Raw genomic sequence first — 26,835 nt, 5'->3', positions numbered from 1 at the left:
AATACCTATCCAGGCGTTGTAAAATCTGGCATGCATCATCAACGCCTGGGCAGAGGAACAAGCCCCATGTTTGTAGGAGAAATGGCGCACTCATCACCGCTTTGCTACAATTCTCTGTCGGGAACAGTTGGGATGTGTTAATCTGGAAAACATGTCATCCTTACTAGGTGGTGATGATGGCATTGCTTAACATACATGAATAGCATTTCTCAAATGGTGGTGATGACATTATGAAACAGTAACGTTACACAACTTTGTTCACAAGGTTACCATATAGGCCTCCCCATCTAGCCTGGTCTCATATCTGTATGACAATGACTGACAAGGAGTTGGCATGATAGCACAAACAGACTGACCCTCAGGCAGCTTCCCATCAGCTAGTGGCTAACTCCTGAAGTTGTTCATATCTGATGTTGACTAGTCCTTTTTTCTTGCATTTAGATCATGCAGGCAGCGTTGATGGGATTTATCAGGCTGTCAGATATAAATCATGAGCCTTAGCCCATTTTAGGCTAATTGAAAAAACCGAAATCATAAAATAGGTTAGGACTAGGCAAAACCTCATAACAACTTAATTTGACAGAGCCGGCAGAGAGATCAGCCATCACAATAATGAATGTAGACCTACTGCACTTCTAATAAAAGACAGTGTTTATTCTATAAAAAATGTCACAATCATACAGTGTAATAATTTAAGCAGTCTATAAATACAAACGAAATGGACAGGAACAGATGAAGCAGTAAGTTCTGATAGGGTTGTGCAGTCAGTATGTGGTTATTCATAAGTCATTTTTGTATAAAACATCTGAATGCTAAACAAATAACATGTAAACAAAACAAGAAATCAGAGACTTTAATCTGCATTCACAAATCCATTTCTCTTTATCTGCATAGTTACTGCAGAGTCCCAAGCTTCAGATCATTGTTAAAAGCCATAATGGATACCACAGTAGGTGTGTTTGTGTGTGTGTTTGTGTGTGTGTGTGTGTGTGTGATCAATCAAAAGTTCAGGCACTGCAGGTGGAGTGTACTCCTCCAGCCAGGGGTTAGGGGTGAGAGGTCAAGTTCAGTCCACTTCTGTCATGCCACATGGCCTCCTGAACTCCTGACCTCGCTCGTGGATCCATTTGTTGGACACTGGCAACAGATAAAAATAAATGTATGTCAGTCTCAATTCAGTGTCAGTCTCAATTATCTCCAATGTGTGACACTAGGGCTCTGTTAAAACCTACAACTACCAGGAAGACTCCACTCACAGGTAGATGCTTCCTATTCTCAAAGTGCGGTGCCTTCAGAAAGTATTCATACCACTTGACTTATTCCACATTTTCTTGTGTTACAGCCTAAAATCCAAATGGAAAAAAAAATAAAACTCACCCATCTACACACAATACCCCATAATGACAACGTGAAAACATGTTTTTAGGAATTATGGCAAATTTATTGAAAATGAAATACAGAAATATCTTATTTACATAAGGATTCACACCCCTGAGTCAATATTTTGTAGAAGCACATTTGGCAGCAATTACAGCTGTGAGTCTTTCTAGGTAAGTCTCTAAGAGCTTTCCACACCTGGATTGTGCAACATTTGCCCATTATTATTTTCAAAATCTTCAAGTTCTGTCAAATTGGTTGTTGATCATTGCTAGACAATAATTTTCAGGTCTTGCCATAGATTTTCAAGTATACTGAACAAAAATATAAATGCAACATGCAACAATTTCAAAGGTTTTACTGAGTTACAGTTGATATAAGGAAATCAGTCAATTTAAATAAATTCATTAGGCCCAGATCTAAGGATTTCACATGACTGGGAATACAGACATGCATCTGATGGTCACAGATTCCTTAAAAAAAGGTAGGGATCAGAAAACCAGTCAGTGTCTGGCGTGACCACCATTTGCCTCATGCAGCGCGACACATCTCCATCTCAGAGTTGATCATGACTTTCTGAATGCACTGTATACACACACACACACACATATATATAAATATGTGTATGCAACAAATAACATTTAATTTGATGTATTGTCCGGCTGAAAGGTGAATTCATCTCCCAGTGTCTCATGGAAAGCAGACTGAACCAGGTTTCCTCTAGGATTTTGCCTGTGCTTAGCTCCATTCCGTTTCTTTTTTATCCTGAAAAACTCCCCATTCCTTAACGATTACAAGCATACCCATAACATGATGCAGCCATCACTATGCTTAAAAGGTTAATTGCTTTGCCACATTTATTTTGCAGTATTACTTTAGTGCCTTGTTGCAAACAGGATGCATGTTTCAGAATATTTTTATTCTATACAGGTTTCCTTCTTTTCACTTTGTCAATAAGGTTAGTATTGTGGAGTAACTTCAATGTTGTTGATCCATCCTCAGTTTTCTCCTATCACAGCCATTAAAAACTCTGTAACTGTTTTAAAGTCACCATTGGCCTCATGGTGAAATCCCTGAGTGGTTTCCCTCTTCTCTGGCAACTGAGTTAGGAAGGATGCCTGTATCTTTGTAATGACAGGGTGTAATGACCATCCTAAAGTGTAATTCATAACTTCACCATGCTCAAAGGGATATTCAATGTCTGCTTTTTTTATTTTAACCCATCAACCAATACATGCCCTTCTTTGCGAGGCACTGGAAAACCTCCCTGGTCTTTTTGGCTGAATCTTTGTTCACTGAAATTCACTGCTCGACTGAGGGACCTTACAGATAATTGTATGTGTGGGGTACAGAGATGAGGTAGTCATTCAACACTATTATTGCACACAGAGTGAGTCCATGCAACTTATTATGTCACTTGTTAAGCAAATGTATTTAGGCTTGCCATAACAAAGGAGTCGAATACTTATTGACTCAAGACATTTCAGCTTTTAAGTTTAATTACCTTGTAAAAATTTAGAAAAAATAATATCACTTTGACATTATGGGGCATTGTGTGTAGGCCAGTGACAAAACATCCCAATTTAATCAATTTTAAATTCAGGCTGTAACACAAAAAAGTAAAGGGTTGTGAATACTTTCTGATGGTACTGTAAGTGTATGTGCAGGCAGACTTTCTATGTCATTTGCTCAAGCCATGACACCCACCATCTCAGATTGTTAGAAACAGATAAGATAAGCATTCCTTCAACATTATTTTGTTGAAATATAATTTCATCGTTGAGAAATTAATCTAATTGATTGCACCCAAATTGGCCATTTTATTTGATAGGATTCATATAATATTCAATAAATATAGTACCCAACCTCCGATTTGGACCAAACTTCTTCTTACCAATGAGTAAGACATGAGGAATCCAAAAATGGTTGCTAAGAGAAGGCCAACAACATTTATTTCATGGAGAACTGGCTTGACTTGTATGACCACATAATTTACAGTATTTTCATCATGAGCAATTTGGGTGCAATCAATTATCTTCATTTCTCAAAGATCAAATTATATTTTGACAAAATAATGTTTCAGGAATGAAAATCTTATCTGTTTCGAACTACAGAAACGATTTCAGAACAATCTGAGATGGTAGGTGTCAAAATCCTCTTTCTTGTGCTTTTTGATATGGAACGACCCTGCAGTAACATTGCTATGAAGGTTTGATTGCAGCCTACGTGAGAGATACAATAGAGATACATACAAGGAACACTGACTAGGAAGTAGTCAAAGAAACACATCAAATGACTGACACCAATGAATTTATTGATATTGAGATTAGAGGCTGCTTGTGTGTTTGGATTAAACTCTCCATCCAACTCACCCCATTTACTTCCTACTAACACAGGACAGGCAGCGTGTCTGGTCCTGTAGTCTCCCGCTCCGCTCCTAAAGAGGTTGTACCAGAAGACTGCAGTTCCCTGTGGACACACATAGAGGAGACATACCCTGTTCAGCACATGTAAGTCACCACTGCATTGACATGATGGACCACTATAAGATATTGTGTGCCCTCTCAACCCAGGGTTACATATATTTGATGAATAGGGCCAGGAGTTTTCCCTGACCATGTGACCCGACCAGGAAAATCTAGAGCCAAGAGTTTTTCCTGACCAGGTCACATGGTCAGGAAAAGCTCCTGGCCCTATAGTGATGAGGGCTGTACTTGTGTAAGAGTAGGTAAATGGTTTGTCTCTCACCTTTTTGGGATAGATAGCTGCTCCAAAGTCTGGGAACACAGTTGCTCCTCCCGCTTCAACATCACTCATCTGTCAGGGAAAACAAAACCCTGTCAGCTGGCTTTACTGATATACAGTAACTGCACTTATGAATTTACTATACTGTAAGAAATGTGTACTGACTTTACAAGGATACACTGTTATAACAGGTGTGTAATGATACAAGTTACAGGTAGCCTATCAGTTAGAGAGGGGACTCAGCAACCGGAATGTTGCCAGTTATAATCCCAGGTCTGACGGTATCAAATCCTACATGACATTGCTTGTTGTTGTGCCCTTGAGCAAGGCACTTAACCACCCATAACAACTGTTCCATGGGCGCCCAGTGTGGCAGCCCCCTGCTCCAACCTGTATATGTATACATGTGTCTTTCAGAGGGGTTGGGATAAAGCAAAGTTACATTTCTATTGGACCATGTGTACAATTGACGAATAAAGTGATCTTAATTGAAAAATAATAATAATAGCAATGTAAAGACTACTGAAGATCTAAATAAGTGTCTTGAAAGTCTTGAAACTATGACAAATTGTTTAATGACACTAAACATAATATGTTTATCATATACCATTATACTATTATACACCAACACCAAGTCCATAAGAGCCAGCCATTCAACTAGACAGAAGTGCAGTAGAAAAATGAATCATCCAAAAGCGCTGTAGTTCTGCAAAGCATGGCATTCTTCTCTATTTACACACTCACATCATGCATTATATTGTATTAGCATGGACCAAGAAACGAGATAGCATGTTATGGGGTAGGGGGTACAACACACCGCAATATGCACTGAAATTGACAGACAGAGACTCCAACGGTAAATGTCCAGTATTTTATCACGTTTCTTCCGACAACCATCTACTAGGTTAGTGATGGTATGAGTATGCGGTAACACTGATTGTCAGATGTTTGACAAACATGGAAATGTCAATCAATTGAAGTCCAATATTCAAATAGAGGTCATGGATCTGCCAAAAACAAACATTATACAAAATGGAGACCCAAAAAGAAGAGTCCAAATCTATATCAGTAACTGCTACTGTAAATTGCTACTATAAATTGACAGCAGCAACTGGTTACGCATACTTACGTAATTTAAAAAAGTAGCCACACGATTTCCAGTGCCTAATGTTTTGAAAGCATCAGGTTCATCTTTCTATGAAGATAAAATTTGAGAGTAAAACACAAGTTGAACACACACAGAGACATGTACTTACGTAGTTCAGGAAGGTAGCAAGTCTATTTCCATCGACCATGATGTCCTGAGGACGCTGCAACAAATGTTTATACCTTTTAACCCAGACTGAAATGAATAACTCTAGGATCCCGCCACTAGGGCCCTATAACTAAATTGATTATTAACATCTGTTTGACTTAACATAGTTACTGAAAATCAGTGAGGCCTAACCAATTTCACAAAATATGAGCAACTATTGAATATTTAGTATATCGAAAATAATATAATATTGAATAATTAGATGATTAGATTATATGGATATCTTTTCATGAAGTCAATTGATGCTTTGTGCAGCTCCCATGAGCAACACTGGGAATCAGTAGAGCTACTGTCTACAAGTGGGTGGTGACCCCGGGCATCTTGAGTGCACAGTCTGAAACCTTCCAGACAGAAGAAATATACACACAGTACTCACTATAAAAACTTCAACTGTGCCCGAGGTTAAAAATGCAATCTTCATCCTGCTGTGATCTTTTTGACAAAATCGTAAAATAAAACAACTTCTGAACGTGTATTGAATGTGTTTTTAAAGAATTCCATAACTCAATCACCACATATCAAAGGCAGCATGCATGGAAAAACGTGATTATGTGTGAAAATGTGATGATTTATATTATTACTAGAAAAAGTATTCTCCTTCTAGGAATATGCATCCCTAGATGCGTCCCAGAGCCCTGGTCAAAAGTAGTGCACTATATAGGGAATATGGTGCCATTTGAGATAATACCTAGGTCTCGTTTGGCAATCTGCCATATAGGAATTCAGGGCCTCTCTTAAGATTACATACTATTCTAGCAGTGGATGATCAATGATATGGAGAACCCCCTGCCAAAACTTTATAGGTCCACATTTGTCTTAGACAATGTCTTGCATGTTGACAGCTAACACTGTCAACAGCGCAGCGGTAAATGTGTGTGCTACGGAAGTAATTTTTTATCACAAGTCAACATACACGGGAAAACATACTTCTCCATAGAACCCAGCAGGATAAACCATTGCATGCCTGTTGCATCCCTTTTCAGATGCAACAGAGAGCAATTTTAGTCTGTCTAGAGGTTACCCTTACCCTGGAGAAATCAAAATGTGGCTCATATTGTCCTCCGACCCCGTAGTTAGCAATCTGTTCAGTGAAAAGAGAAGAAGCTGAATTATTTGACAACATCTGAAGCTTAAGACTAGTCACACAAAACCAGGTGTCTGTTAAAAATGTCATTACAGTTTCACAAATAGTGAACAGGGGTATTCTAGCAGTGAGCCACCAGAAAATGGTATCCAGTGTTAGGTAATATGCGTGTCTAACAGGTAGAACGCATGTACGGTCCTATATAGTATGTGGTGTGTACCTGGAGTAACTCGGCAGTCTGCGTTGTCAGACCTGTGATGTCCTCTATCCTCTGGTTGACACGCTCAATAATAGGGTCCTCCTCCCCCTCCAGCCAGGCACTGAAGGACAACACATCCACTGACTAGACATAACAACAACACTCATTCACCCAGAGATTAAGCATAGCTAAACATGATCCACAGAGGGCGCCAAAACCCTGCTTACCCATAATAACTCACCTTTTTGATACCCTGTAGTTTGCTGTGGTCAGAACGCCTGTTTTTGGGTCTCGAACAGTAGCTCTTGCAAGCTATACAAAGATATACAGACAAGTATAAATAAATATTGACATACAGTATTTGTAACATTTCATTTTCCTTGGACATTCACCACCTTATGATTATGATTATGTTTCAATACTACCACTGAGACATACAGTATAGTATTATATCTAAAAATAGAGATAATCTGCGAGGTTATAGTGGCCCTGCTGGTACTGTTTACTGCTCCTCTGCTCCTCTGCTCCTCTTACCCTGGGCTTGGCCAGCTCCTTAATCTTCTCAATTTCTGAGTCTGACAGGGCGTTGAGGTAGCGGACGATATGTGGGCTGTCCCACTCGTCCTCCTCCTTCATGGGCTGGAGCAGCAGGCGAGGGTTCCTGTTTCCGTCATGGTAGCGGCAGTACAGCCGGCTGCGCCTCTCAATGGTCTGGATGGGGTGGGATGGGTTGAGGGTGTGGGAGTTAGACAGGAATTCACATCTCCTCTCCCAAACCCTGTTAAGTTACCTCACATCACCTCTCTAAAAGTTCCCTCACATTACCACTCAACATACGGAATAAATAACAGTGTCTCTTTTAGACATCCCCCTTCTGACACCATATCATGTAAATCCCGGTCTGCTAATGCTCTCTTGTCAACTCCATATCACTCCTTGTCATGCCATGACAACGAGTGACAAGGAGTTGACATGATAGCACATACTGGGACCAGGCTACATCTCATGCTCCTTACTTATAAAACCCTATCTGTGTGTTATACGATTCAGTCAGTCTCACCATTTTGACTCCCTCTCCCCTGCACAGGCCCTCATAGATCTCCCTCTCAGGCAGGGAGTCCTTGGGTCTCTTGTAGGTCCCCAGCTGGATGGGCTCCTCTGTGGCTGGCTCCTGGACCTCCTGGTTCAGCTCCTTCAGCTGCTTGGACAGCAGCTTCTCAAAGTAACGCAGGTTGCCTCCTGCCCTCTGGTGGCTAGAGTCTGTAAGGACACCATGGGTGTTGCAGTTCGGCAGATTAAGAGGACATGGGGAATATGAGGGAATTGTGTGATGGCATGACACAATTCAACAACGTTTAACTCTCATCAATGGTTTGAGTGAAAATAAACTGTCTCTCTGTGTGATGCTACTATAACCAAACAAAATACATCAGTTTTGAGTACCAAGGGAAATAGGCCTAAACACTTACATTGAATGTCTGAAATAAGATGCCCACTTGTGGTCTTTGGAGCCAGTTATTTCAAAATTGCTATTACATGTAATGGGATGAGAGGCATGATAAAGGATTTAATGCAGTATAGCAAAAAGGCATTCATTTATTTTAGTTAGGTCCAGTTGTCTTTTCAGTTGGAATTACAGGAACCGCTACAACAAACATTTTATACCAACTCCCTAGTACGGCATTTCCCTTTGTCTACTTCAAAGGCTTTGAAGAGTTAAAAGTAGCACGTTTCCTGCCACAATCACACTGGGAATTGGGGTCACAGACAGCTGTAAAAAAGATACCAAAACTAGAGACAACTACCCAACAATATGTTACTCTAGCTAACTACAGTAGCTAATGTTATTATTTTAAATCTGATTCTTTACTTGGTAAATATGACAGTGCTGGTAGATCTTCCTAGTTGTTGACCTTGGGCTCGGTCCATTTAACTTCACATTCAAACAAAGTAACCAGAACTCCATAATTGCAGCCTTTAACAGACAACAACATCCCTGATGCAGTTCAAAATAGTAAACCATGACCACTCTTTGGGTTACACCCTGGAACTCTGGACGTATACGAGAGGTTTTGAGAGGGTGATTATGTGAGAATGTGCGAGAATATGAGAGTATTTGAGGAAGTGTGAGTGTGTTAATGAGAGTGAGAATGTGTGAGGGAAAGTCAGAGTAGAAGACATTGAGAAAGTGAGAATGTGTGAGAGAGGGTATGAGAGAGTGCGAGAGAAAGACATCTCTCCTGTTGTCAAACACCCCTAATAATCAGCTCCTGGATATAAAACAGCAGTATGTCATGTGTGTGTCCTACCGATGGCCACTAGGCGGCGTGTCAGCTCGATGGCACGGGGCAGGTCTCCCATCTGGTAGACGGAGTAGCTGAGATAGTCCAGGACATCGGCCTTGGACACCACGTGCTCCTCCCCTGCATCAATCTGCTTGAGGGCCTGCTGCATCCACAGCACCGCGTGGTAGTAGTCTGCCTCATTGTACGCCGTCTTCCCCATGTCGTAACAGTCATCCACTGTCAGGATGGCGTTGTGGTGCATCCCTGCAGGTATAGTATAGTATAGTGTACCATTTTGTCAATACAGCACCATTCTGCTCTGTTTGAGGTTTCCCGGTAATAACTGTTTATGATTTGTTTATCAACTGTTCATGAGGTTACTCCATGAGAGTGCTCCATAAATCCATAATGGTGTTATGATACTGTAGTGTATGTTGCTATAGCAGCAGTAAGAGGGTCATATCAAAACACTCTGCTTTTGCAACCTTTTTCTGACAGAGTTCCCAGACTTGGTGGGGTGTGCAATACTAGGATAGGATGTACGTTTGTCATAAAAGATAGTGAATGTGTGGCCACAGCATTTGCTGTTGGTATCAAGACTGTTCTGTTTGAGCTTGCATTTCTGGAGAGGGTAGACATCTGGCTGGAAGAAATAGAAACCGATCTCTGCAGTAGCACTTAGCGGTCTGATAGTGCTGGGAGGGCAGGCTGAGAAATGCTCAGCTCACACACTGTCTATATCCCAAATGGCACCCTATTCCCTATATGGTGCACCACTTCTGACCTGGGCCCATAGCGCTCTGATCAAAAGTAGTGCACTATGTAGGGAATAGGGTGCCATTTGGGATGCAGCCACTGTGATAACACATCTGGAGCCTTCTGGAATCTTCCTTGGCAGGGTTTGAGTGACTGTTCACACACAAAGAGTAGGGATGAGTCAAGGAGAGGATAGAGCCTCACCTGGCAGTTTGCCGTTGGAGAAGCTCTCTGAGTCCAGTTTGTACGTGTCCTGGAGACGCATCAGAGCCTTGGCAGCACCTTTCTCATCCTCCTCGTCAGGGAAGAACTGCCTGTGTACTGTCATGTTGGAGATGAACACTGAGGAGGGAACACAGTGATAGAGACACAGAGTGAAGCAGTGAAAAAATGATTCAAATCTTGTGAATCAAATGCAGCGTCCCAAATACTACCCTATTCACTACTTTTAACCAGGGATTTGATAGGGACTTTGTTCAAACGTAGTGTACTATATAGGGAATAGGGTACCATGTGTCAAAGGCATCAAGGCATCAAGCACAGAACATCTGCAGTGGAGTTGCCTGGTGTGGACTGCTATGATGTGTGATAATGTAATGTGTGAGGTTAAGATAACTAGAGAATGTAAACTGTGATGCTAGCCATGCATAGGCTAAGAGCTCTCCAGGGACACACAAGGGAGACTAGCTGATATAATTAAGCAATAAGGCACGGGGGAGGGGGGTGGTATATGGCCAATATACCACGGCTAATGGCTGTTCTTATGCACGATGCAACGTGGAGTGCCTGGATACAGCCCTTAGCCGTGGTATATTAGTCATATACCACAACCCTCGAGGTGCCTTATTGCTATTATAAACTGGTTACCAACTTAAATAGAACAGTAAAAATAAAATGTTTTGTCATACTCGTGGTATGTGGTCTCATATACCACAGCGTTCAGCCAATCAGTATTCAGGGCTCAAATCATCCAGTTTATAATGATAATTACTCCAGGTATTCCATTTAGCCAATGTTGGTAGGTCCACACATACACACAGCTGCATGGCTGTGCATACTGCATACAAAGATAAAACATACACACAGACACATACACACACACTGTAGATGTGGCCAATGTAAACAGAGGAAAGATGCAGCTGCACATGAAAGATGACAGCCTGTGTTCTCTCTCAGCTCCACTCTACTCTGCAGATGTGGGGGTGGAGCATGATGGATCAGAATTGGCCTCACACCCTCTTTTCCACAAGCCTCTTCAAACCCACACACAGAGGAGCTATATAGAAGCTGTAACCTCTCCCTCCCTCCGACCCTATCGTACCGTCTGAGGGGTCCTGCAGCACCAGGCTCTCCAGCTCGGACCACTCCGTGTTGAGTCTCTTCATCAGCTTGTAGGCGTTGACGGGGTGGGCCAGGTAGCCCTCTGGGTCTGAAGTGGAGGCACGAGTCAGCACGTCCAGCTTGTTAGCCCAGCTACAACACAGCACAGCACAGGGAAGGAAACAGTCAGGTTCAGTATAGTAGAGAATGATCTCCAATCGTGCTACAATCTGATTTTAGATCATTTCTCAAATGGGCCTATTCTGTCTAGTCTTATTTTGGCAAATGAACATAATTGAAAACAAGGCTATCAAAGTCGTATGGTTACAGAGTGTAATGTTCACCTTTTCACAGCAGCAAGTTTGGACTCCTCTGCTTGAATATATTCTTTCAGGGACTGAACCAACTCCTTCTCTGTGTATATCAGGTCTGTCATTTGACCTAATGGAAAGTTGAAAGAAAAAGGGCCATGTTGAATATGAAACTGGAAATGACTCATTAAATGTGTTATAGACTACTGCACACCTTTGTAATAAATGTGTTAGGCAACCAGGTCAAGTATTTTCCTAAGGGAAAGTGGTGGACGTAGAATATGCTTTGGTTTAATTGTCTGTAAAATAAAGTTACCTCACACAGACTTTAGTAAGTAAAAAGTCTCCACCTGTAGCATTCTCTGCTGTGATTGTATAGAATTACCGGTATGTGTCCAACCACACAGCATTCTAAATACCCATGGTTCTTGGGGTAAGGGGGCGGGAATGCTGCTGTGTGCAGAAAACAATTCCATAGCAACGCTAGACAGTTAAGAGTGAACTCAATGCGGTTGCCAGAAGGAATAGCAAAACAGCTTCAAGCAAGATTTATATCTTAGGGTAATGGCAGCCAAAGTAAGTATATAAGATACTTGCCTAGTTACTGATATGTGTTGTATCAAAACAATGCTTAATGAGGCTGCTTAAACTATGTGAAATCCATGGAGTATGCTGTAAACTATCCGAAGCCTAAGTCTGTAGCAGGTGTTTCCTTCATTTGATAGCTATGCTGGACAGATGTGAGGAGAGTTCAGAGACTTAGCTAATTGTTTTCCAGATCACTTTTAGAAGCCTGATGAACACTCTGGAGGTTTTGGCGAAAGAAAGAATGTCAGTCAACTCTAAGACAAAGAGGCCCAGGAGGCCGGGGGTGTAAAGCTCTCTCTTCTCAATAGCATACTGTCCACAGCAAATACAGCGGAATCAACATGCTTGGAAAGGCAGGAATCCTGAATTCAATATCCTATAGACTTAAGAATTCTAAATGAGATGATTTATGACAGGAATTAGGGCATGCAAGAACTAAGGATGACTGGTGTCATGTCAGACATACAAGGGTAAGGGTATTGGCCTACTTATAGAGTTGTAATGGTAAAGGGTGCCTACAGAGGCTTAATCATATAGCCATATAGTACATGGGTATAGGTTTACCTATAGAGGTGTAGACTTCAGCCTGAACGCTCCAGAAGCAGCAGCAAACCAGAGCCAGGGCTAGGAGAGACAGGTGTTTCCTCATTGTACTGGTAGATAAGACCTGCAATGACATCACACAATCACATCAATTGGTCATTCAATTCAATACAATACAACTATATGTATCCCCTCAGGGGCAATTAAGACAGGCAAGTCAGTCATATCCTTTTTAATGATCCACACAACAAATTACATTAGGCTACTGTACTATCAGAGATGTGATACTGAAACAATTTTTAAACAGGCAATGTCTTCATTATGAAAAAGCATGCGGTGCTGTGTGTTCATAGTTTCCAACAGGCTTTTTCCTATTCTGTTAGCCATTACCCACCAGCTGGGAGGCCCTGTGCGGTCTGGTGGTTTGTCATCTGAGTCTAAAAATGGCTGCAAAAGCAAAACCGAGGGCCTCCATTGGGGCTGGCCCGCCACGTGACTAATGAGAAATGATGACTCATAGGGTTAATCTATATTTTTGTTGATCATAGGATCTTAATTTGATCACCCTGTTGCAGGATAACTTTCCTGCAACGCAGGACATTTTTTACTTGTAGTGTATTTGAGGTTTTAAAAGACTTCTGATGTTTGAAATGTCCACTTTGAAATTTCAGACTTGATTTTCCCCTTACAAAAAATTGGTCAACCCATAGAAAAATGTCCATTCATTATAATCCACATAATAATTCACATTTCCTGTTGCTGCAGGATGATTTTCCTGCTGTAGCAAACAGACTCAAATTAAGATCTTACATCTGTAGCAGAGCATTGGAGGAGAAGACTCATAAATTCCCTGCTAAAAGGGGACAGGTAGCCTAGCGGTTAAGAGTGTTGGGCCGGTAACCGAAAGGTCACTGGTTCAAACCCCGAGCTGACTAGGTGAAAAATCTGTCAATGTGCCCTTGAGCAAGGCACTTAACCCTAATTGCTCCTGTATGTCGCTCTGGATAAGAGTGTCTGCTAAATGACTTAAATGTAAAATGTCTGGTTACCAACTACAGTATGTCTGGGTCATGGGTTAGGGGACAGGGGACAGGGCAGAGTGTATTAGAAAGCTGCCACATCTGCTTCCTTAATGGTTAAGAAGTCTGTAAACTTGTCTGGTTCACACATACAGAGGAATTACAGTACTTGGTCGATAGAAGTAGTGTTTCGACAAAACAACATTTTCCACTTTTTCTTTCCTGTATAAAATCCCAAATACTGTTGACATAGACACACATGACATACTTCAGAGAGAGAGTTTACAGTGAGGTTATACAGGGTGTGAAGCAGCATTGTACAGAGCGTCTGTTTCTAAACTCTCCCTAGCTGCTTCACCACATCATTCCTCAGTGATGACTGTTTACTGCAGGTCTGTCTAATTAAGCACAGCTCACTTCACACTACGTCTGAACCACTATACCCCTTGCTTCTCCTTAATCCAGCTCTAATTTTGGATTATCACCAATGACCTGCTGAAACACAGTGTGATACCTAACTGTCAAACAGACCTCATTTGAAGCATACTAAGCATCTGGAGAAGAATACGACTAGCCTAATTTATAAGTGATTGTGTCAGATTGTGATTGAAATGTGCAAGTTTTGACAATAGATAAAAATGTTCTTAAATATTTGTCACTAGTCTTACATTATGCTTCAAATTGTTTATTACTATGCTATACCTTTGAAAGTGAAACACTGATAGAGGAGGGCAGAATGTATGGATAGATTTGTGCAGAATATGCCATGTTTTTGCAAATCGTCGTTTTTATCTAAATAAAACCAATCCCTTGAGCCTTTCCAGATGATGAGTCAACAACATTTTTGTGAGGAATGGAGAAAAACAGTCACTTCCCAGAAGAAGAGATCCACCAGGGACAATGACAGATGCTAGGAGAAAAGAGAGAGGAGGAGGAGCTGACTTCGAGCTAAAGCACTACCTATGTAGCTGACGGTGACAGTCTTTTTCAAATATCACTTTTTTTTTAATGCAAAAAGGTAAAGAAATTGTGGAATTTGATACATTCATGATAAATGCAGATATTTGGTTAGAGAGCAGCATACCATTGCTAAATGGTATTTACCAACAAATGCCTGAACTAGTGGGTAGATGTGGAATTGCTGAGTAAGTGAATACTGTGCACTGTGAATTCGGCGCCATCCTCCCACGCATCTCCCTGCCTCTAGTTCTTCTGACCTCCCACTCCCAGTTTTGCCAGTCATGGGTTAGTCCTGCAGTTCTGACCATTGGCAGGGTTTCCCCTATATTCATTTAGCAGCGGCTGCTAAATTGTTGCCACCGCTACAAAAAAAGATGATGTAAGTGTTGCCACCGCTACCCTTGCCAACACTGGTATTGAAAGGACAGAGAACAAAGTGTGCAGTAGGAGCTTACTTTGAAGAGCATAGTAAAGGTTTCTGACTGAGAAAACAGGAAATGTTTACTCAGCAGATGCCTCCATCTGGGGAAGGGTCTACTGCTGTTGGAGCTCAGCTGAAAGAAGTTCCATGGAAGAGCATCTGGCTTGTACAAGTTATGGTTGTCTAGGGCCAGTCAGATTCCAAAAGGGGAAATCTCAATTTCACAAGTCCAATAAGAGAGTAAATCATACACTACCTTACTCTTTGTGTACTGATAAAAGTGAAAATACTACAGTACATTTTGCATTAATACTAACAGGTTTATACTGTATCATATTTCTTTCAACTTAACATTGGCCTCTGGCTGGGATGAACTCACAGTGAAACTGTTGTTGTGTAGAAATCTCAAGTTAATCAGTGAAGCTGGATAAAGGACCTGATCATGCACAAACACCCTCCCCAGGCTGAGAACATGCCGAGACAACCCACCCAAGCCTCAGACTTCACCTTTCCAGATTTCTGTCATATCCTAATGTTAACTCATTCCTCACAACACACTGCTAGAACATACAGTTGAAGTCGGAAGTTTACATACACCTTACCAAATACATTTAAACTCAGTTTTTCACAATTCCTGACATTTAATCCTAGTAAAAATTCCCTGTCTTAAGTCAGTTAGGATCACCACTTTATTTTAAGAATGTGAAATGGCAGAATAATAGTAGAGAGAATGATTTATTTCAGCTTATATTTATTTCATCACATTCCCAGTGGGTCAGAAGTTTACATACACTCAATTAGTATTTGGTAGCATTGCCTTTAAATTGTTTAACTTGGGTCAAACGTTTCGGGTAGCCTTCCACAAGCTTCCCACAATAAGTTGGGTGAATTTTGGTACATTCCTCCTGACAGAGCTGGTGTAACTGAGTCAGGTTTGTAGGCCTCCTTGCTCGCACACGCTTTTTCAGTTCTGCCCACACATTTTCTATAGGATTGAGGTCAGGGCTTTGTGATGGCCACTCCAAAACCTTGACTTTGTTGTCCTTAAGCCATTTTGCCACAACTTTGGAAGTATGCTTGGGGTCATTGTCCATTTGGAAGACCCATTTGCGACCAAGCTTTAACTTCATGACTGATGTCTTGAGATGTTGCTTCAATATATCCACATAATTTTCCTTCCTCATGATGCCATCTATTTTGTGAAGTGCACCAGTCCCTCCTACAGGAAAGCACCCCCACAGCATGATGCTGCTACCCCCATGCTTCACGGTTGGGATGGTGTTCTTCGGCTTGCAAGTGCCCCCTTTTTCCTCCAAACATAACAATGGTCATTATGGCCAAACAGTTCTATTTTTGTTTCATCAGACCAGAGGACATTTCTCCAAAAAGGTACAAGCTTTGTCCCCATGTGCAGTTGCAAACCGTAGTCTGGCTTTTTTATGGCGGTTTTGGAGCAGTGGCTTCTTCCTTGCTGAGCGGCCTTTCAGGTTATGTCGATATAGGACTCGTTTTACTGTGGATATAGATAATTTTGTACCTGTTTCCTCCAGCATCTTCACAAGGTCCTTTGCTGTTGTTTTGGGATTGATTTGCACTTTTCGCACCAAAGTATGTTAATCTCTAGGCGACAGAACACGTCTCCTTCCTGAGCGGTATGATGGCTGCATGGTCCAATGGTGTTTATACTTACGTACTATTGTTTGTACAGATGAACGTGGTACCTTCAGGTGTTTGGAAATTGCTCCCAAGGATGAACCAGACCTGTGGAGGTCTACAATTATTTTTCTGAGGTCTTGGCTGATTTCTTCTGATTTTCCCATGATGTCAAACAAAGAGGCACTGAGTTTGAAGGTAGGCCTTGAAATACATCCATAGGTACACCTCCAGTTGACTCAAATGATGTCAATTAGCCTATCAGAAGCTTCTAAAGCCATGACATCATTTTCTGGAATTTTCCAAGCTGTTTAAAGGCACAGTCAACTTAGTGTATGTAAACTTTTGACCCACTGGAATTGTGATACAGTGAATTATAAGTGAAATAATCTGTCTGTAAACAATTGTTGGAAAAATTACTTGTGTCACGCACAAAGTAGATGTCCTAACCGACTTGCCAAAACTATAGTTTGTTAACAAGACATTTGTGGAGTGGTTGAAAAACAAGTTTTAATGACTCCAACCTAAGTGTATGTAAACTTCCGACTTCAACTGTACATATTTAAAAAATTATCTAAAATGTGACCAAAGGACAATATTCAGAGAGTATTTCAAAACCCACACAAAGCAGGCTATTTGATTGTCAATGATTCTTACTTATGTAACAATGTAAAAATGCACAAAAAAACTATTTAGAAACTATTTCAAAATGTAGGTATCCTCTCTCAATAAGATTTAGTAAAGACTAGGCCTGACACAAAATGTTTTAATAGTAGCCTACTTTGACAAAAATTCAGTGAATACAATGAGTACTAGACAGAGACAGATAAGAGAAGATACAAAACACAATAACAGGTCAGCGACAATAAAAGATTTGTAGGACAAATTCATATTTCACACTGTCACTTTATTGTTTGCATTTAGCCTACAACATGTCATGGAACTTCTGGAAGCACGGCCCCATCCCGCAAAGTGGCACAGAACACGTAGAGCACCCAAAGGAGGTTTCTACACATCTCCCACTCTTTGCCCTGCGTCCACTCCGGATGCACAACACACACTTCTCTTGTGCCCTTTAAACTTCACCTGCTTTCAAATGAGTTCCAACTCGGTCCACACGCCCTTGTGCCACACTCTTGGCTCCCCTCTGTCTGCCACTGTAGCCATGTCACAGAGTGAATGCACAAGCTGCATTTTTATGCCTTCAGGGACCAGCGCCTGTGGTTTCTGGGAAGGGGCCTTTGCCGGGTCCCCCACACAATGTACGCATTAATGATGGCAATATTGAGCATCCCCCAAAACACATACTTCCACCATTTTCTGCCTGTACATCCTTGCAAATAGCTCCTCAGTTGGTCAACCCTGCCCATTTTCTTGTTGTAATCCATTACAAGCTCTGGAACAGATATAAATTACTACCACATCTAAAAACAACTCCAAAACCGCTACCACTGTCACTTTAGGCCCAGGCTGTGTGGTCCAGAATGAACTAAATAACATCCTGAACTAAATAACATCCTGAACGTGCCTCCAATCAAAACAGGAGACCATTCTGCCTTCCAAGAGTTCTCCCTTGCTGTCCAATCCTTGACCTCAATACTCCAATCTGTTGAAGGAGAAGACAGGAACGAGCTGAAATGTGGCTCCCACGTGGACAGACTCCTTGGCAAGCTTCCAGCCTACCTCAGAGACAGTTTCATCGAACATTGTTTGAAGAAAGGCATCCTGAAAGAGGGCTCGAAATGCACCTATGCCCTCAAAGAGCTGGCAGCATGGTTGCAGGTGAAGGCGAGGGTAAAGAGCATCACTCACCAGGCCTCAATCTCAGCCGCTGCCTCTGGGGTAAGGAAGGAGTTTGAACGGCCAAATCCCACTACCATGTACTTAAGTAGGGAAGCCGGGAAGGAACCCGGAAGGGAGGAACCCAGGAAGGAGGAACCCGGGAAGAAGGCCTTTCTCAAGAGCAAGGACATCAAATTCCAGCCCTACTGCCCCTATTGCAATAGTAAGGGGTACTTCCTGGGTTTATTCCCCAAGGTACAAAAGCTCACTCGACCCCAATTGAAGGCCTGGATAACTTCAGGTGAGCGACGCTACAAGTGTGCCCGTAGCCATAAAGCGGAGACCTGAACATTGAGGAAACCCTGAAACAGCTGTAAGGAAATCCATCTCACAGTGTTGCATGATGTAATCCCCAAGCACCGAAGGAGCAGTGTATGCTCAGGGTAGGAGCCGCAAAGGAGCTCTACTCGACCAGCCTAACTGGTCTCCAAGGGTCATGTTGAAGGTGGTAAAGGACACCCTGCAAAGCGAAGGGAGGAGCATGGATACATTTGCCGTTCTAGATGATGGGCAGCTTAACCTAAAGGGGACCCCCAAGACGCTTAACCTCAGAACGGTGCGACATGATGTTATCCAAGTGAAGGGCTCTGCCGTGACTTTCTGCATTTCACCTTCAGGACAGAGGGACGTGGCCTACAACATCACAATGCCTTCACGACAGATGGCCTGTATCTCGCACAGCTCTCCTGCCCGGTGAGTGTTCTACAAGAGCAATATCCTCATCTCAGAGGACTGCCTCATCCCAACATGGCCAGGGCTGCGCCACTCATCCTGATTGGGTCAGACTACCCACACCACGTCACTCCAACCGAGCCTATACGAGCTGGACCAGAAGGAGGGCCTGTCGCTGTCCATACATCCTTGGGTTGGGCTGTGCAGGGTCCAGCCCATCTACTTCTCTCCACCCAAGCTGTACAGTCACATCAAGTCCTCTTCACCAGAAGCAGTCCAGCTCCATCTCCCTGTCCGGCCACTGAGCTCCTTCGGAATGTGGAGATGCTCTGGAAGATGGACACCTTCCCCAACCGGAAGCTAAAGGAGGTTACCCGCTCAAAACATGACTCCTATGCATTAGAAGTCCTGGAGAAGCACACCACCACCACTGAAATGGATGGAGTTCAGAGGTATGCAACCCCACTACTACGGGTGCCCAACCATCCTCCTCTGTCAACCACAACATGGGCTGTACTCCCCCTACTCCGTGGGAAGGAGTGAAGGACCCTGAGCTTTCTGAAGTTCATAACTGGGAGATTCATAACCTTGTGAAGGCAGGATGTCACCAAAGTGACAGCTCATGAAGAGGGGAACCCACTCAGCGAATCCTGGTATCTCCCTCACCATGTTATAAAGCAACACAGTGGGAAGTACCGACTTGTCTTCAACTGTTCATTCGAGGCTCCTCGTCAAAGCCTGAATGACTGTCTGCTCCCTGGGCAAACCTAAGGTCCTTCCTTGCTCGGTGTCCTTCTCCGGTTCCGGCAGCATTCCACAGCTATCAGTTTAGACATCAAAGCCATGTTTCATCTGATTCATCTGCTGCCTTCTGCCACCGCACTGCTCCGGTTCATATGGCAAGATATGGAACGAGATGCAGAGCCCACAATCTATGAATGGCAAGTACTCCCATTTGGCACCACATGCAGTCCTTGATGTGCCATATACCCTCTGCAGAGAAACGCCCGGGAGTACCCAGACAGTGACCCAGAAGACTGGGATTCAGTGGAGAATGCCTACTATGTAGATTACTGCTTACAGAGCCTCTCATCTACTGCTGAAGCGGAATCACTCCTTGACAAAGTCCGGAATCTCCTGTCCAAAAGGGGATTTGAGGTCCGACAGAGGGCCAGCAACACAACAGAGGTTATTCAGCACCTCCCGCCACAAGCCAGGACAAGTAGATTTGAACTATGGCTGTCGCAGTCTGGCATCAACCCACAAGAGCCCACTCTAGGACTGAGATGGAGCTGCATACCGGATACAATGGGGTACAAGCACCGCTCAGCCCTGTGCACTGAAATCCCCTCGGGTATATCCTGCCTTGCACAACCCGGGCCAAAGTCTTAGTCCAGGACCTGTGGCAGACCAAGAGGGACTGGGATGAACCAATCCACCCAGCTAACCTAGTGGAAAGATGGATCTGTTGGGAAACAGAGTTGTCGGAGCTCTCCAAATCCAAAGTCCAGATGCCAAGATGTTATGTGCCACCCTTTGCTGACCAACTAGGATCAAGCCGGGAACTTCATGTGTTATGTGACACTTCAGAGCGGGCTTATGGCTTATGGAGTGGTTTCCTATCTCTGAGTGGAGGATGATGTAGGCCAGACCCATGTCTCCTTTGTCATGGCCAGGTCCAGGGTCATACCCAAGAAGCAGTTGTCAATGCCTAGGCTGGAACTCAACGTTACCCTTTCTGGAGCCCAGTTGGCCTCCACCTTGCAAGCCGAGGTCACCTTGCCAATCCAAAGGGTCATCTACTGGGGTGATTCTACCACGGTACTGACCTAGCTCAAGTCGGAGTCCTGCAGGTATAAGGTGGTTGTCGGAACTCGCATTGCAGAAATTCAAGACCTAACGGAAGTCAATGACTGGAGGTATGCTGACAGCGCAAACAATCCTACTGATGACATTACTCGTGGTAAAACTCTCCAGGAACTGGCACAATCCCAAACACTGCAGGATCTGATCGCAGCCACCAACCAGACCTCAGATGGGGTGGCTTCCATACCCACCTCCCTCACTGCAGAGACACTCCTCCTGCATCATGCTCAAGCAGTCAGCTTCTCTGAGGAGCTAAAAGCTCAGAAAGCCGGTAAGGAAGTGGCTAAGGATGGCCGTCTTCTCTCTCTTAACCCAGAGTACAACCAAATACTCTGAATGATCAGAGTGGAGGGAGGCTGCGCCAAGCAGAAGTCTTGGATCCCGATGCTATCCATCCAATTATCCCCGACTCCAGACACCCTCTCACCAGCCTCCTCATTAAGAGTTATGATGAGAAGCTTCTCCACCCAGGGCCAGAGAGAGTCTATGGGGAGATGAGGCGGAAGTACTGGATACTTGGAGGACGAGGAGCCATTCACAAGCACCAATACGCCTGCATTGAGGGACAGAGACGGCGGGCCAGAGCAACTTTGTCCAAAATGGTGGATTTTCCCCTTGCTTGCTTGCACCTCCTCAAACCCCCCCTTTACGATCAAGCTAGGTTGTCCAGTGGAGAAGCGCTGGGGCATTCTGTTCAGTGCTTGACAACTAGATGGGTCCACCTGGACCTACTGGAGAGTTTGGAAACTTCAAGGCAGGAGAAGCCAAGTTGGAGGAAGCCTTCCAAGCAATGGAACCAACCCTCCAGGATCAACTGATGGACCAACAAATCTCCATCAAATTCAACCCTCCAGGAGCTCCTCATTTTGGAGGACCATGGGAGCGAGAGGTCAAATCGGTGAAGACAGCCCTACGAGTCGTTCTGGGTGACCAAACTGTCACTGAAACCATCTTGCGGACCGTGCTGATAGAGGTGGCAGGGATACTGAACTCCAAACCCTTGGGATATCTCTCTGCAGACATCGCTGACCCAGATCAGGTCACACCGAATCTGCTCTTGATGGGGCGCAGAGACGCCTCATTTCCTCAAGCCATGTATGCTGATACAAACCTCATCGGCAGACGCCGGTGGCGGCACAGCCAGATCAGATTCATTCGGGATTACCTACTAAGCCTACAGCACAGAGTGAAATGGCGGAGACAAACGGCCAGCCTGGACACTGGCCAAGTAGTAATGATAGTGGACCCTCAACTGCCTCTGCCTCCTGGCCGGTGGGCCATATCACCAAGACCATTCCTGGGACCGACAGTAGTGTTAGATCAGTGGAGATCCAGGTAAAGAACCGGACATACACTACCAGTCAAAAGTTTGGACACACCTACTCATTCACGGGTTTTTCTTTATTTTTACATAGCAAAATAATAGTGAAGACATCAAAACTATGAAATAATACATATGGAATCATGTAGTAACCAAAAAAAGTGTTAAATAAATCAAAATATATTTTATATTTGAGATTCTTCAAATAGCCACCCTTTGTCTTGATAACAGCCTTGCACACTCATGGCATTCTCTCAACCAGCTTCATGAGGTAGTCACCTGGAATGCATTTCAATTAACAGGTGTGCTTTTTCTTAAAAGTTAAGTTGTGGAATTTATTTCCTTCTTAATGCATTTGAGCCAATCAGTTGTGTTGTGACAAGGTAGTGGGGGGGTATACAAAAAGATAGCCCTATTTGGTAAAAGACCAAGTCCATATTATGTCAAGAACAGCTCAAATAAGCAAAGAGAAACGACAGTCCATCATTACTTTAATTGGCAAGGTGCCCATGATTTTGGAATGAGATGTTCGACAAGCAGTGTATATGATTTTGGGATTAGTCCGAATATCACACATGGCAATTTCCTATGGCTGGATATGGACTCATTCGATATCCAGAGCTATGTGACATCCTATTTTCACTCTTCATGTTGACAATACGTACGATTTCTGATGCATTTCTGAGTTTTCAGCACATGCTCAATAATTTCACAAATATGAAATCCATATGAACATATCATTTTTGAATTCCCTCTGGATATCATTCATGGTATGGCCGGATATGGACTCATTAGATATCCTGAGATAGGCCTTTGTGGACATATTTTTTCTCAATATGTTGTCAAGTACTAACAGTAGGCCTACATAGCATATTTTCTCAGGATTTTTTTATGGATTTTGATATGCTAAATAAGGACCATTTCTGATGCTTATTTGAGTTCTGAGGTCATGCTCAATAAATTGACAAATATTAAATCCATATAAATCTTTCAGACACTATAATTTTGTATTCCCTCTGGATAAAAGTGTTCACTAGTTACCACAGTCACAAAATCATAAACCCCGCCTATTTCTACAATTTATCTTCTTAAAATCTGATTTTAAACCTACCCCACCCCTAACCTTAACCACACTGTTAACCTTATGTCTAACCTTAAATTAAGACCAAAAATCTTATTTTTGTCATGACTTTTTACTATATAGTCACTTTGTGGCTGTGGTAACTAGCAGGGGTTGGTACCGGTTCAGGGAACAGAACCAAAAACCTGAAAATAATTACATTTTTCAAGGAACAGAAACTGAACCTGGAACGAAGGTGATCCATACTGTAACGGAACATAAACATTATTTTAAAAGCATGGGAACCGGTTAATGTTCTTTTACATTCCAGGCACTTTTTTCTAGTGTTGGGATTGGAACTCTGGATTTGCTATGCTGCATTTATTTAAACAGAAAAAGCAGATATGCTTTGGAAATAGCAACTTGGATTAAATATGTTTGCCTTTCCGTGCCTTGTATAGCCTACTACTGAATATGGTGCAAATGTATGCTCAGATATGTCACCTTCATGTGAAGAAGTGCTATGATTTCAGCGCCTGAACAGGAAAAATTATTTGGGTGCTGGACATTTCATAACTCGGATTTTGCCCATTTTCGATCAGACATAAAATGATTAAACATTAAAATATCCATGATTCACATATCATGTAAGGATATCTATTGAAATAAATCAGGTCAGGTAATGACTACAGATATGATACATTTATGAAAATATGTGTATTTGTTCATGCCTATGTATGAAGGCTTAGATATGTCAGCATGTTGACACATACCCTTTCCGGAGTTAGAATATTCTACCAATATGCATCAGGAGCGTGTCTTGAACGTACCTCACCCCAAATATCTCCCTGGATTCATACTGTAGCAGGGAGATTTCAGAGGTCCGGATTGGATGCATGTAGAAACTATCCCATTACAGAGAATATCATAGCTCTGTATACGAAATTAAGGACATGCTTATCTGGAGCATGTCTACTCCTTATGTCTAATTAAATGTCCGAAATATATTGATAAAGATATCCCCTGATATTGACCCTTTTCGCTCAGTCTTCCCACTGGGCAAAAACGGGTTGAATCAACGTTGTTTCCACGTCTTTCAACCAATAAATCTATGTGATGACATTGACATTGAATCAACGTGGAAAACTGATTGGATTTGCAAAAAGTAATTAATGTAAGGGGTGGGGAATTTCACATTGAATTCACGTAAGCTGACAACTCAACCAAATGTAAATAAAAACAAGAAATTGAACTGACGTCTGTGCCCATGGGTTCTTGCTACAGTCATTCACTCCGTTACAATGCCAGTGGTCAGCCAAGACAGCGACGTTTCTAGAAATCCCCGTTTGAACACATCAGGGTATTGTGAAAAAGTTGTTTTGAAAAATCATAAAAACAGTTCAGAGAAAGGTGACTGCCAATGTTATGTTTTAAATACATATTGCCTACCTAGCCCTCAAAATCCTGAAGTTATAATGGCATTCTGCAATGTTGACTAAAACTGACAAAACTTTCTGTCAGCCGTGATACGTTGTTGTTGCAGCTACAGTTGCCAACAAGGCAGGTAAAGCAAGCGTATGCGCAAAAACGAGCATGCCAGCATAAGGCCTACCCAATTCACGATTTAATTCAATTATTTGGCAGAAATCTCTGGTTTAGTATCAATAATGTCCCAAAAGGGGGCAGTTGTTATTGACTACAATAGGCCTACACATCATGTTACAGAAATTACATGCTGCGCTCCTCTGTGCAGCACACATATATCATGACAGTATGCATCTGGAACATTAAAATGTATATGTAAACTTACCTTTTCGTTCCCTTGTGATTGTAAAATAATCCTACACCTTTAACAGCATGAGAAAATATATTGAAGACGCCCGAGGTTAGTGATCTGCAGAGATTTTTTTCGCTGCCACGTACAGACCCTGGTAAAAAAAAACTTCTACAAAATGCGCACGACATTCTGGGACCCCTCAGCTACAACGGTGGTCTTCGCATTACAACAGTAGGCTAAATCAGAACCATATAACTTGGCTTCTGATGGCAACCATAAAATAATGGCTATCATGTTGCACCTGGTAGGCAGGTCCTTATTACCAAAGGTATGCATTATAAAACAGTAGGCCTACCTAGTGCATACAATTATATTTTGACATCATATGTGGAATGGTCAAAATTCCTTTTTGAACTTGTCTGTACTTGACATGTCTCTGAAGTCAGTTAAACTGGAATATTATGTACAGAATGAGTTCGACATGTCTTGGAGGAAGAAAGACATTTGGGTATATTATGTTACATGATGCAACCTACCAAATTCATACTGCTCTCTGCACCGAACGTAATTACGGTAATATAATACGTGCCCTTCTGCAAATGTACAATATTTTTTTATTTTTTTATTTTTATTCTACATCATTCTGTAATCTCGAACAATTCACCTGAACTCCTGTTTCACCCTGACTAGTTTCCATTGTAGCATTGGTTGGTGTAAAGTACTTAGGTAAACATACTTTAAAGTACTACTTAAGTCGTTTTTTTGAGTATCTGTACTTTACTTTGCTATTTATATTTTTGACAACTTTCACTTTTACTCCACTACATTCCTAAAGAAAATAATGTACTTTTTACTCCCTTCATTTTCCTTGTCACCCAAAAGTACTTGTTACATTTCGAATGCTTAGCAGGACAGTAAAATGGTCCTATTCACACACTTATTTACATTTTAGCAGACGCACTTATCCAGAGCAATTTACAGTAGTGAGTGCATACATTTTCATAGTGGTCCCTCTTGGGACTTTAACCCACAACCCTGGCGTTGCAAGAGCAATGCTCTACCAACTGAGCCACACAGGACTTATCAAGAGAACATCCCTAGTCATCCCTACTGTATCTGATATGGCGAACTCAATAAACACAAATGCTTTGTTTATAAATGATGTCTGAGTGTTGGAGTGTGCCCCTGGCTATCCATAAATTAAAATAACAACGTGCCATCTGGTTTGCTTAATATAAGGAATGTGAAACGATTTATACTTTTACTTTTGATACTTAAGTCTATTTTAGCAATTACGTTTACTTTTGATACTTAAGTATATTTAAAACCAAATACTTTTAGACTTTTACTCAACTAGTATTTTACTGTGTGACTTACACTTTTACTTGAGTCATTTTCTATTAAGGTATCTTTTTTGAAGTATGACAATTGGGTACTTTTTCCACCACTGCATTGTAGGCCTATAAAGTGCCAATCTCATAAGTAATTTGGTTAATGGTGATTAATTGCTGACCACTAGTAAACTAGTAAACTGTTTGCAAACTCATCATATTGACAATGACAAAAGGCCTTATACATCAGTAAATAGTGCATGTTTATTACAAGAACCTGTAATAATCTACTGATCAGAAGCAATATGTATATATTTACTTAATTAATAATTCAATGAACTAAATTATAATGTTTATAAACAGCTTATTTGAAAGGAGACTTTCAAATGA

At 42.1% G+C, this 26,835-nt stretch overlaps 1 protein-coding gene across 2 annotated transcripts; it reads right to left on the bottom strand.

The window, feature by feature from the left end:
- Positions 1-838: 838 nt before the first annotated feature.
- On the bottom strand, positions 839-25,417 carry LOC311136189 (prolyl 4-hydroxylase subunit alpha-2-like). Of its 2 annotated transcripts, none has more exons than XM_084170289.1 (15): positions 25,148-25,417; positions 12,545-12,647; positions 11,426-11,522; positions 11,083-11,234; positions 9,966-10,103; positions 9,030-9,269; positions 7,781-7,980; positions 7,255-7,431; positions 6,962-7,032; positions 6,742-6,841; positions 6,465-6,518; positions 5,252-5,317; positions 4,126-4,194; positions 3,750-3,846; positions 839-1,137 (listed from the first exon to the last, which is right to left on the bottom strand). In XM_084170289.1, the coding sequence occupies exons 2-15, from the start codon at positions 12,627-12,629 to the stop codon at positions 1,067-1,069; spliced, it is 1,617 nt and encodes a 538-aa protein (XP_084026415.1). In that variant the 5' UTR covers positions 12,630-12,647; positions 25,148-25,417; the 3' UTR covers positions 839-1,066. The 2 variants fall into 2 exon arrangements, with proteins under 2 accessions (XP_084026415.1, XP_084026416.1); XM_084170290.1 differs by lacking the exon at positions 5,252-5,317 and adding an exon at positions 5,379-5,432 and having other exon boundaries at positions 25,148-25,234.
- Positions 25,418-26,835: the final 1,418 nt, after the last annotated feature.

The sequence above is a fragment of the Coregonus lavaretus genome, assembly GCF_964263955.1.
Source record: "Coregonus lavaretus genome assembly, chromosome: 10".
Lineage (NCBI taxonomy): Eukaryota > Metazoa > Chordata > Actinopteri > Salmoniformes > Salmonidae > Coregonus > Coregonus lavaretus.
Note: the sequence above shows the minus strand (reverse complement) of the source record. Positions and strands in the feature narration are given on the sequence as shown.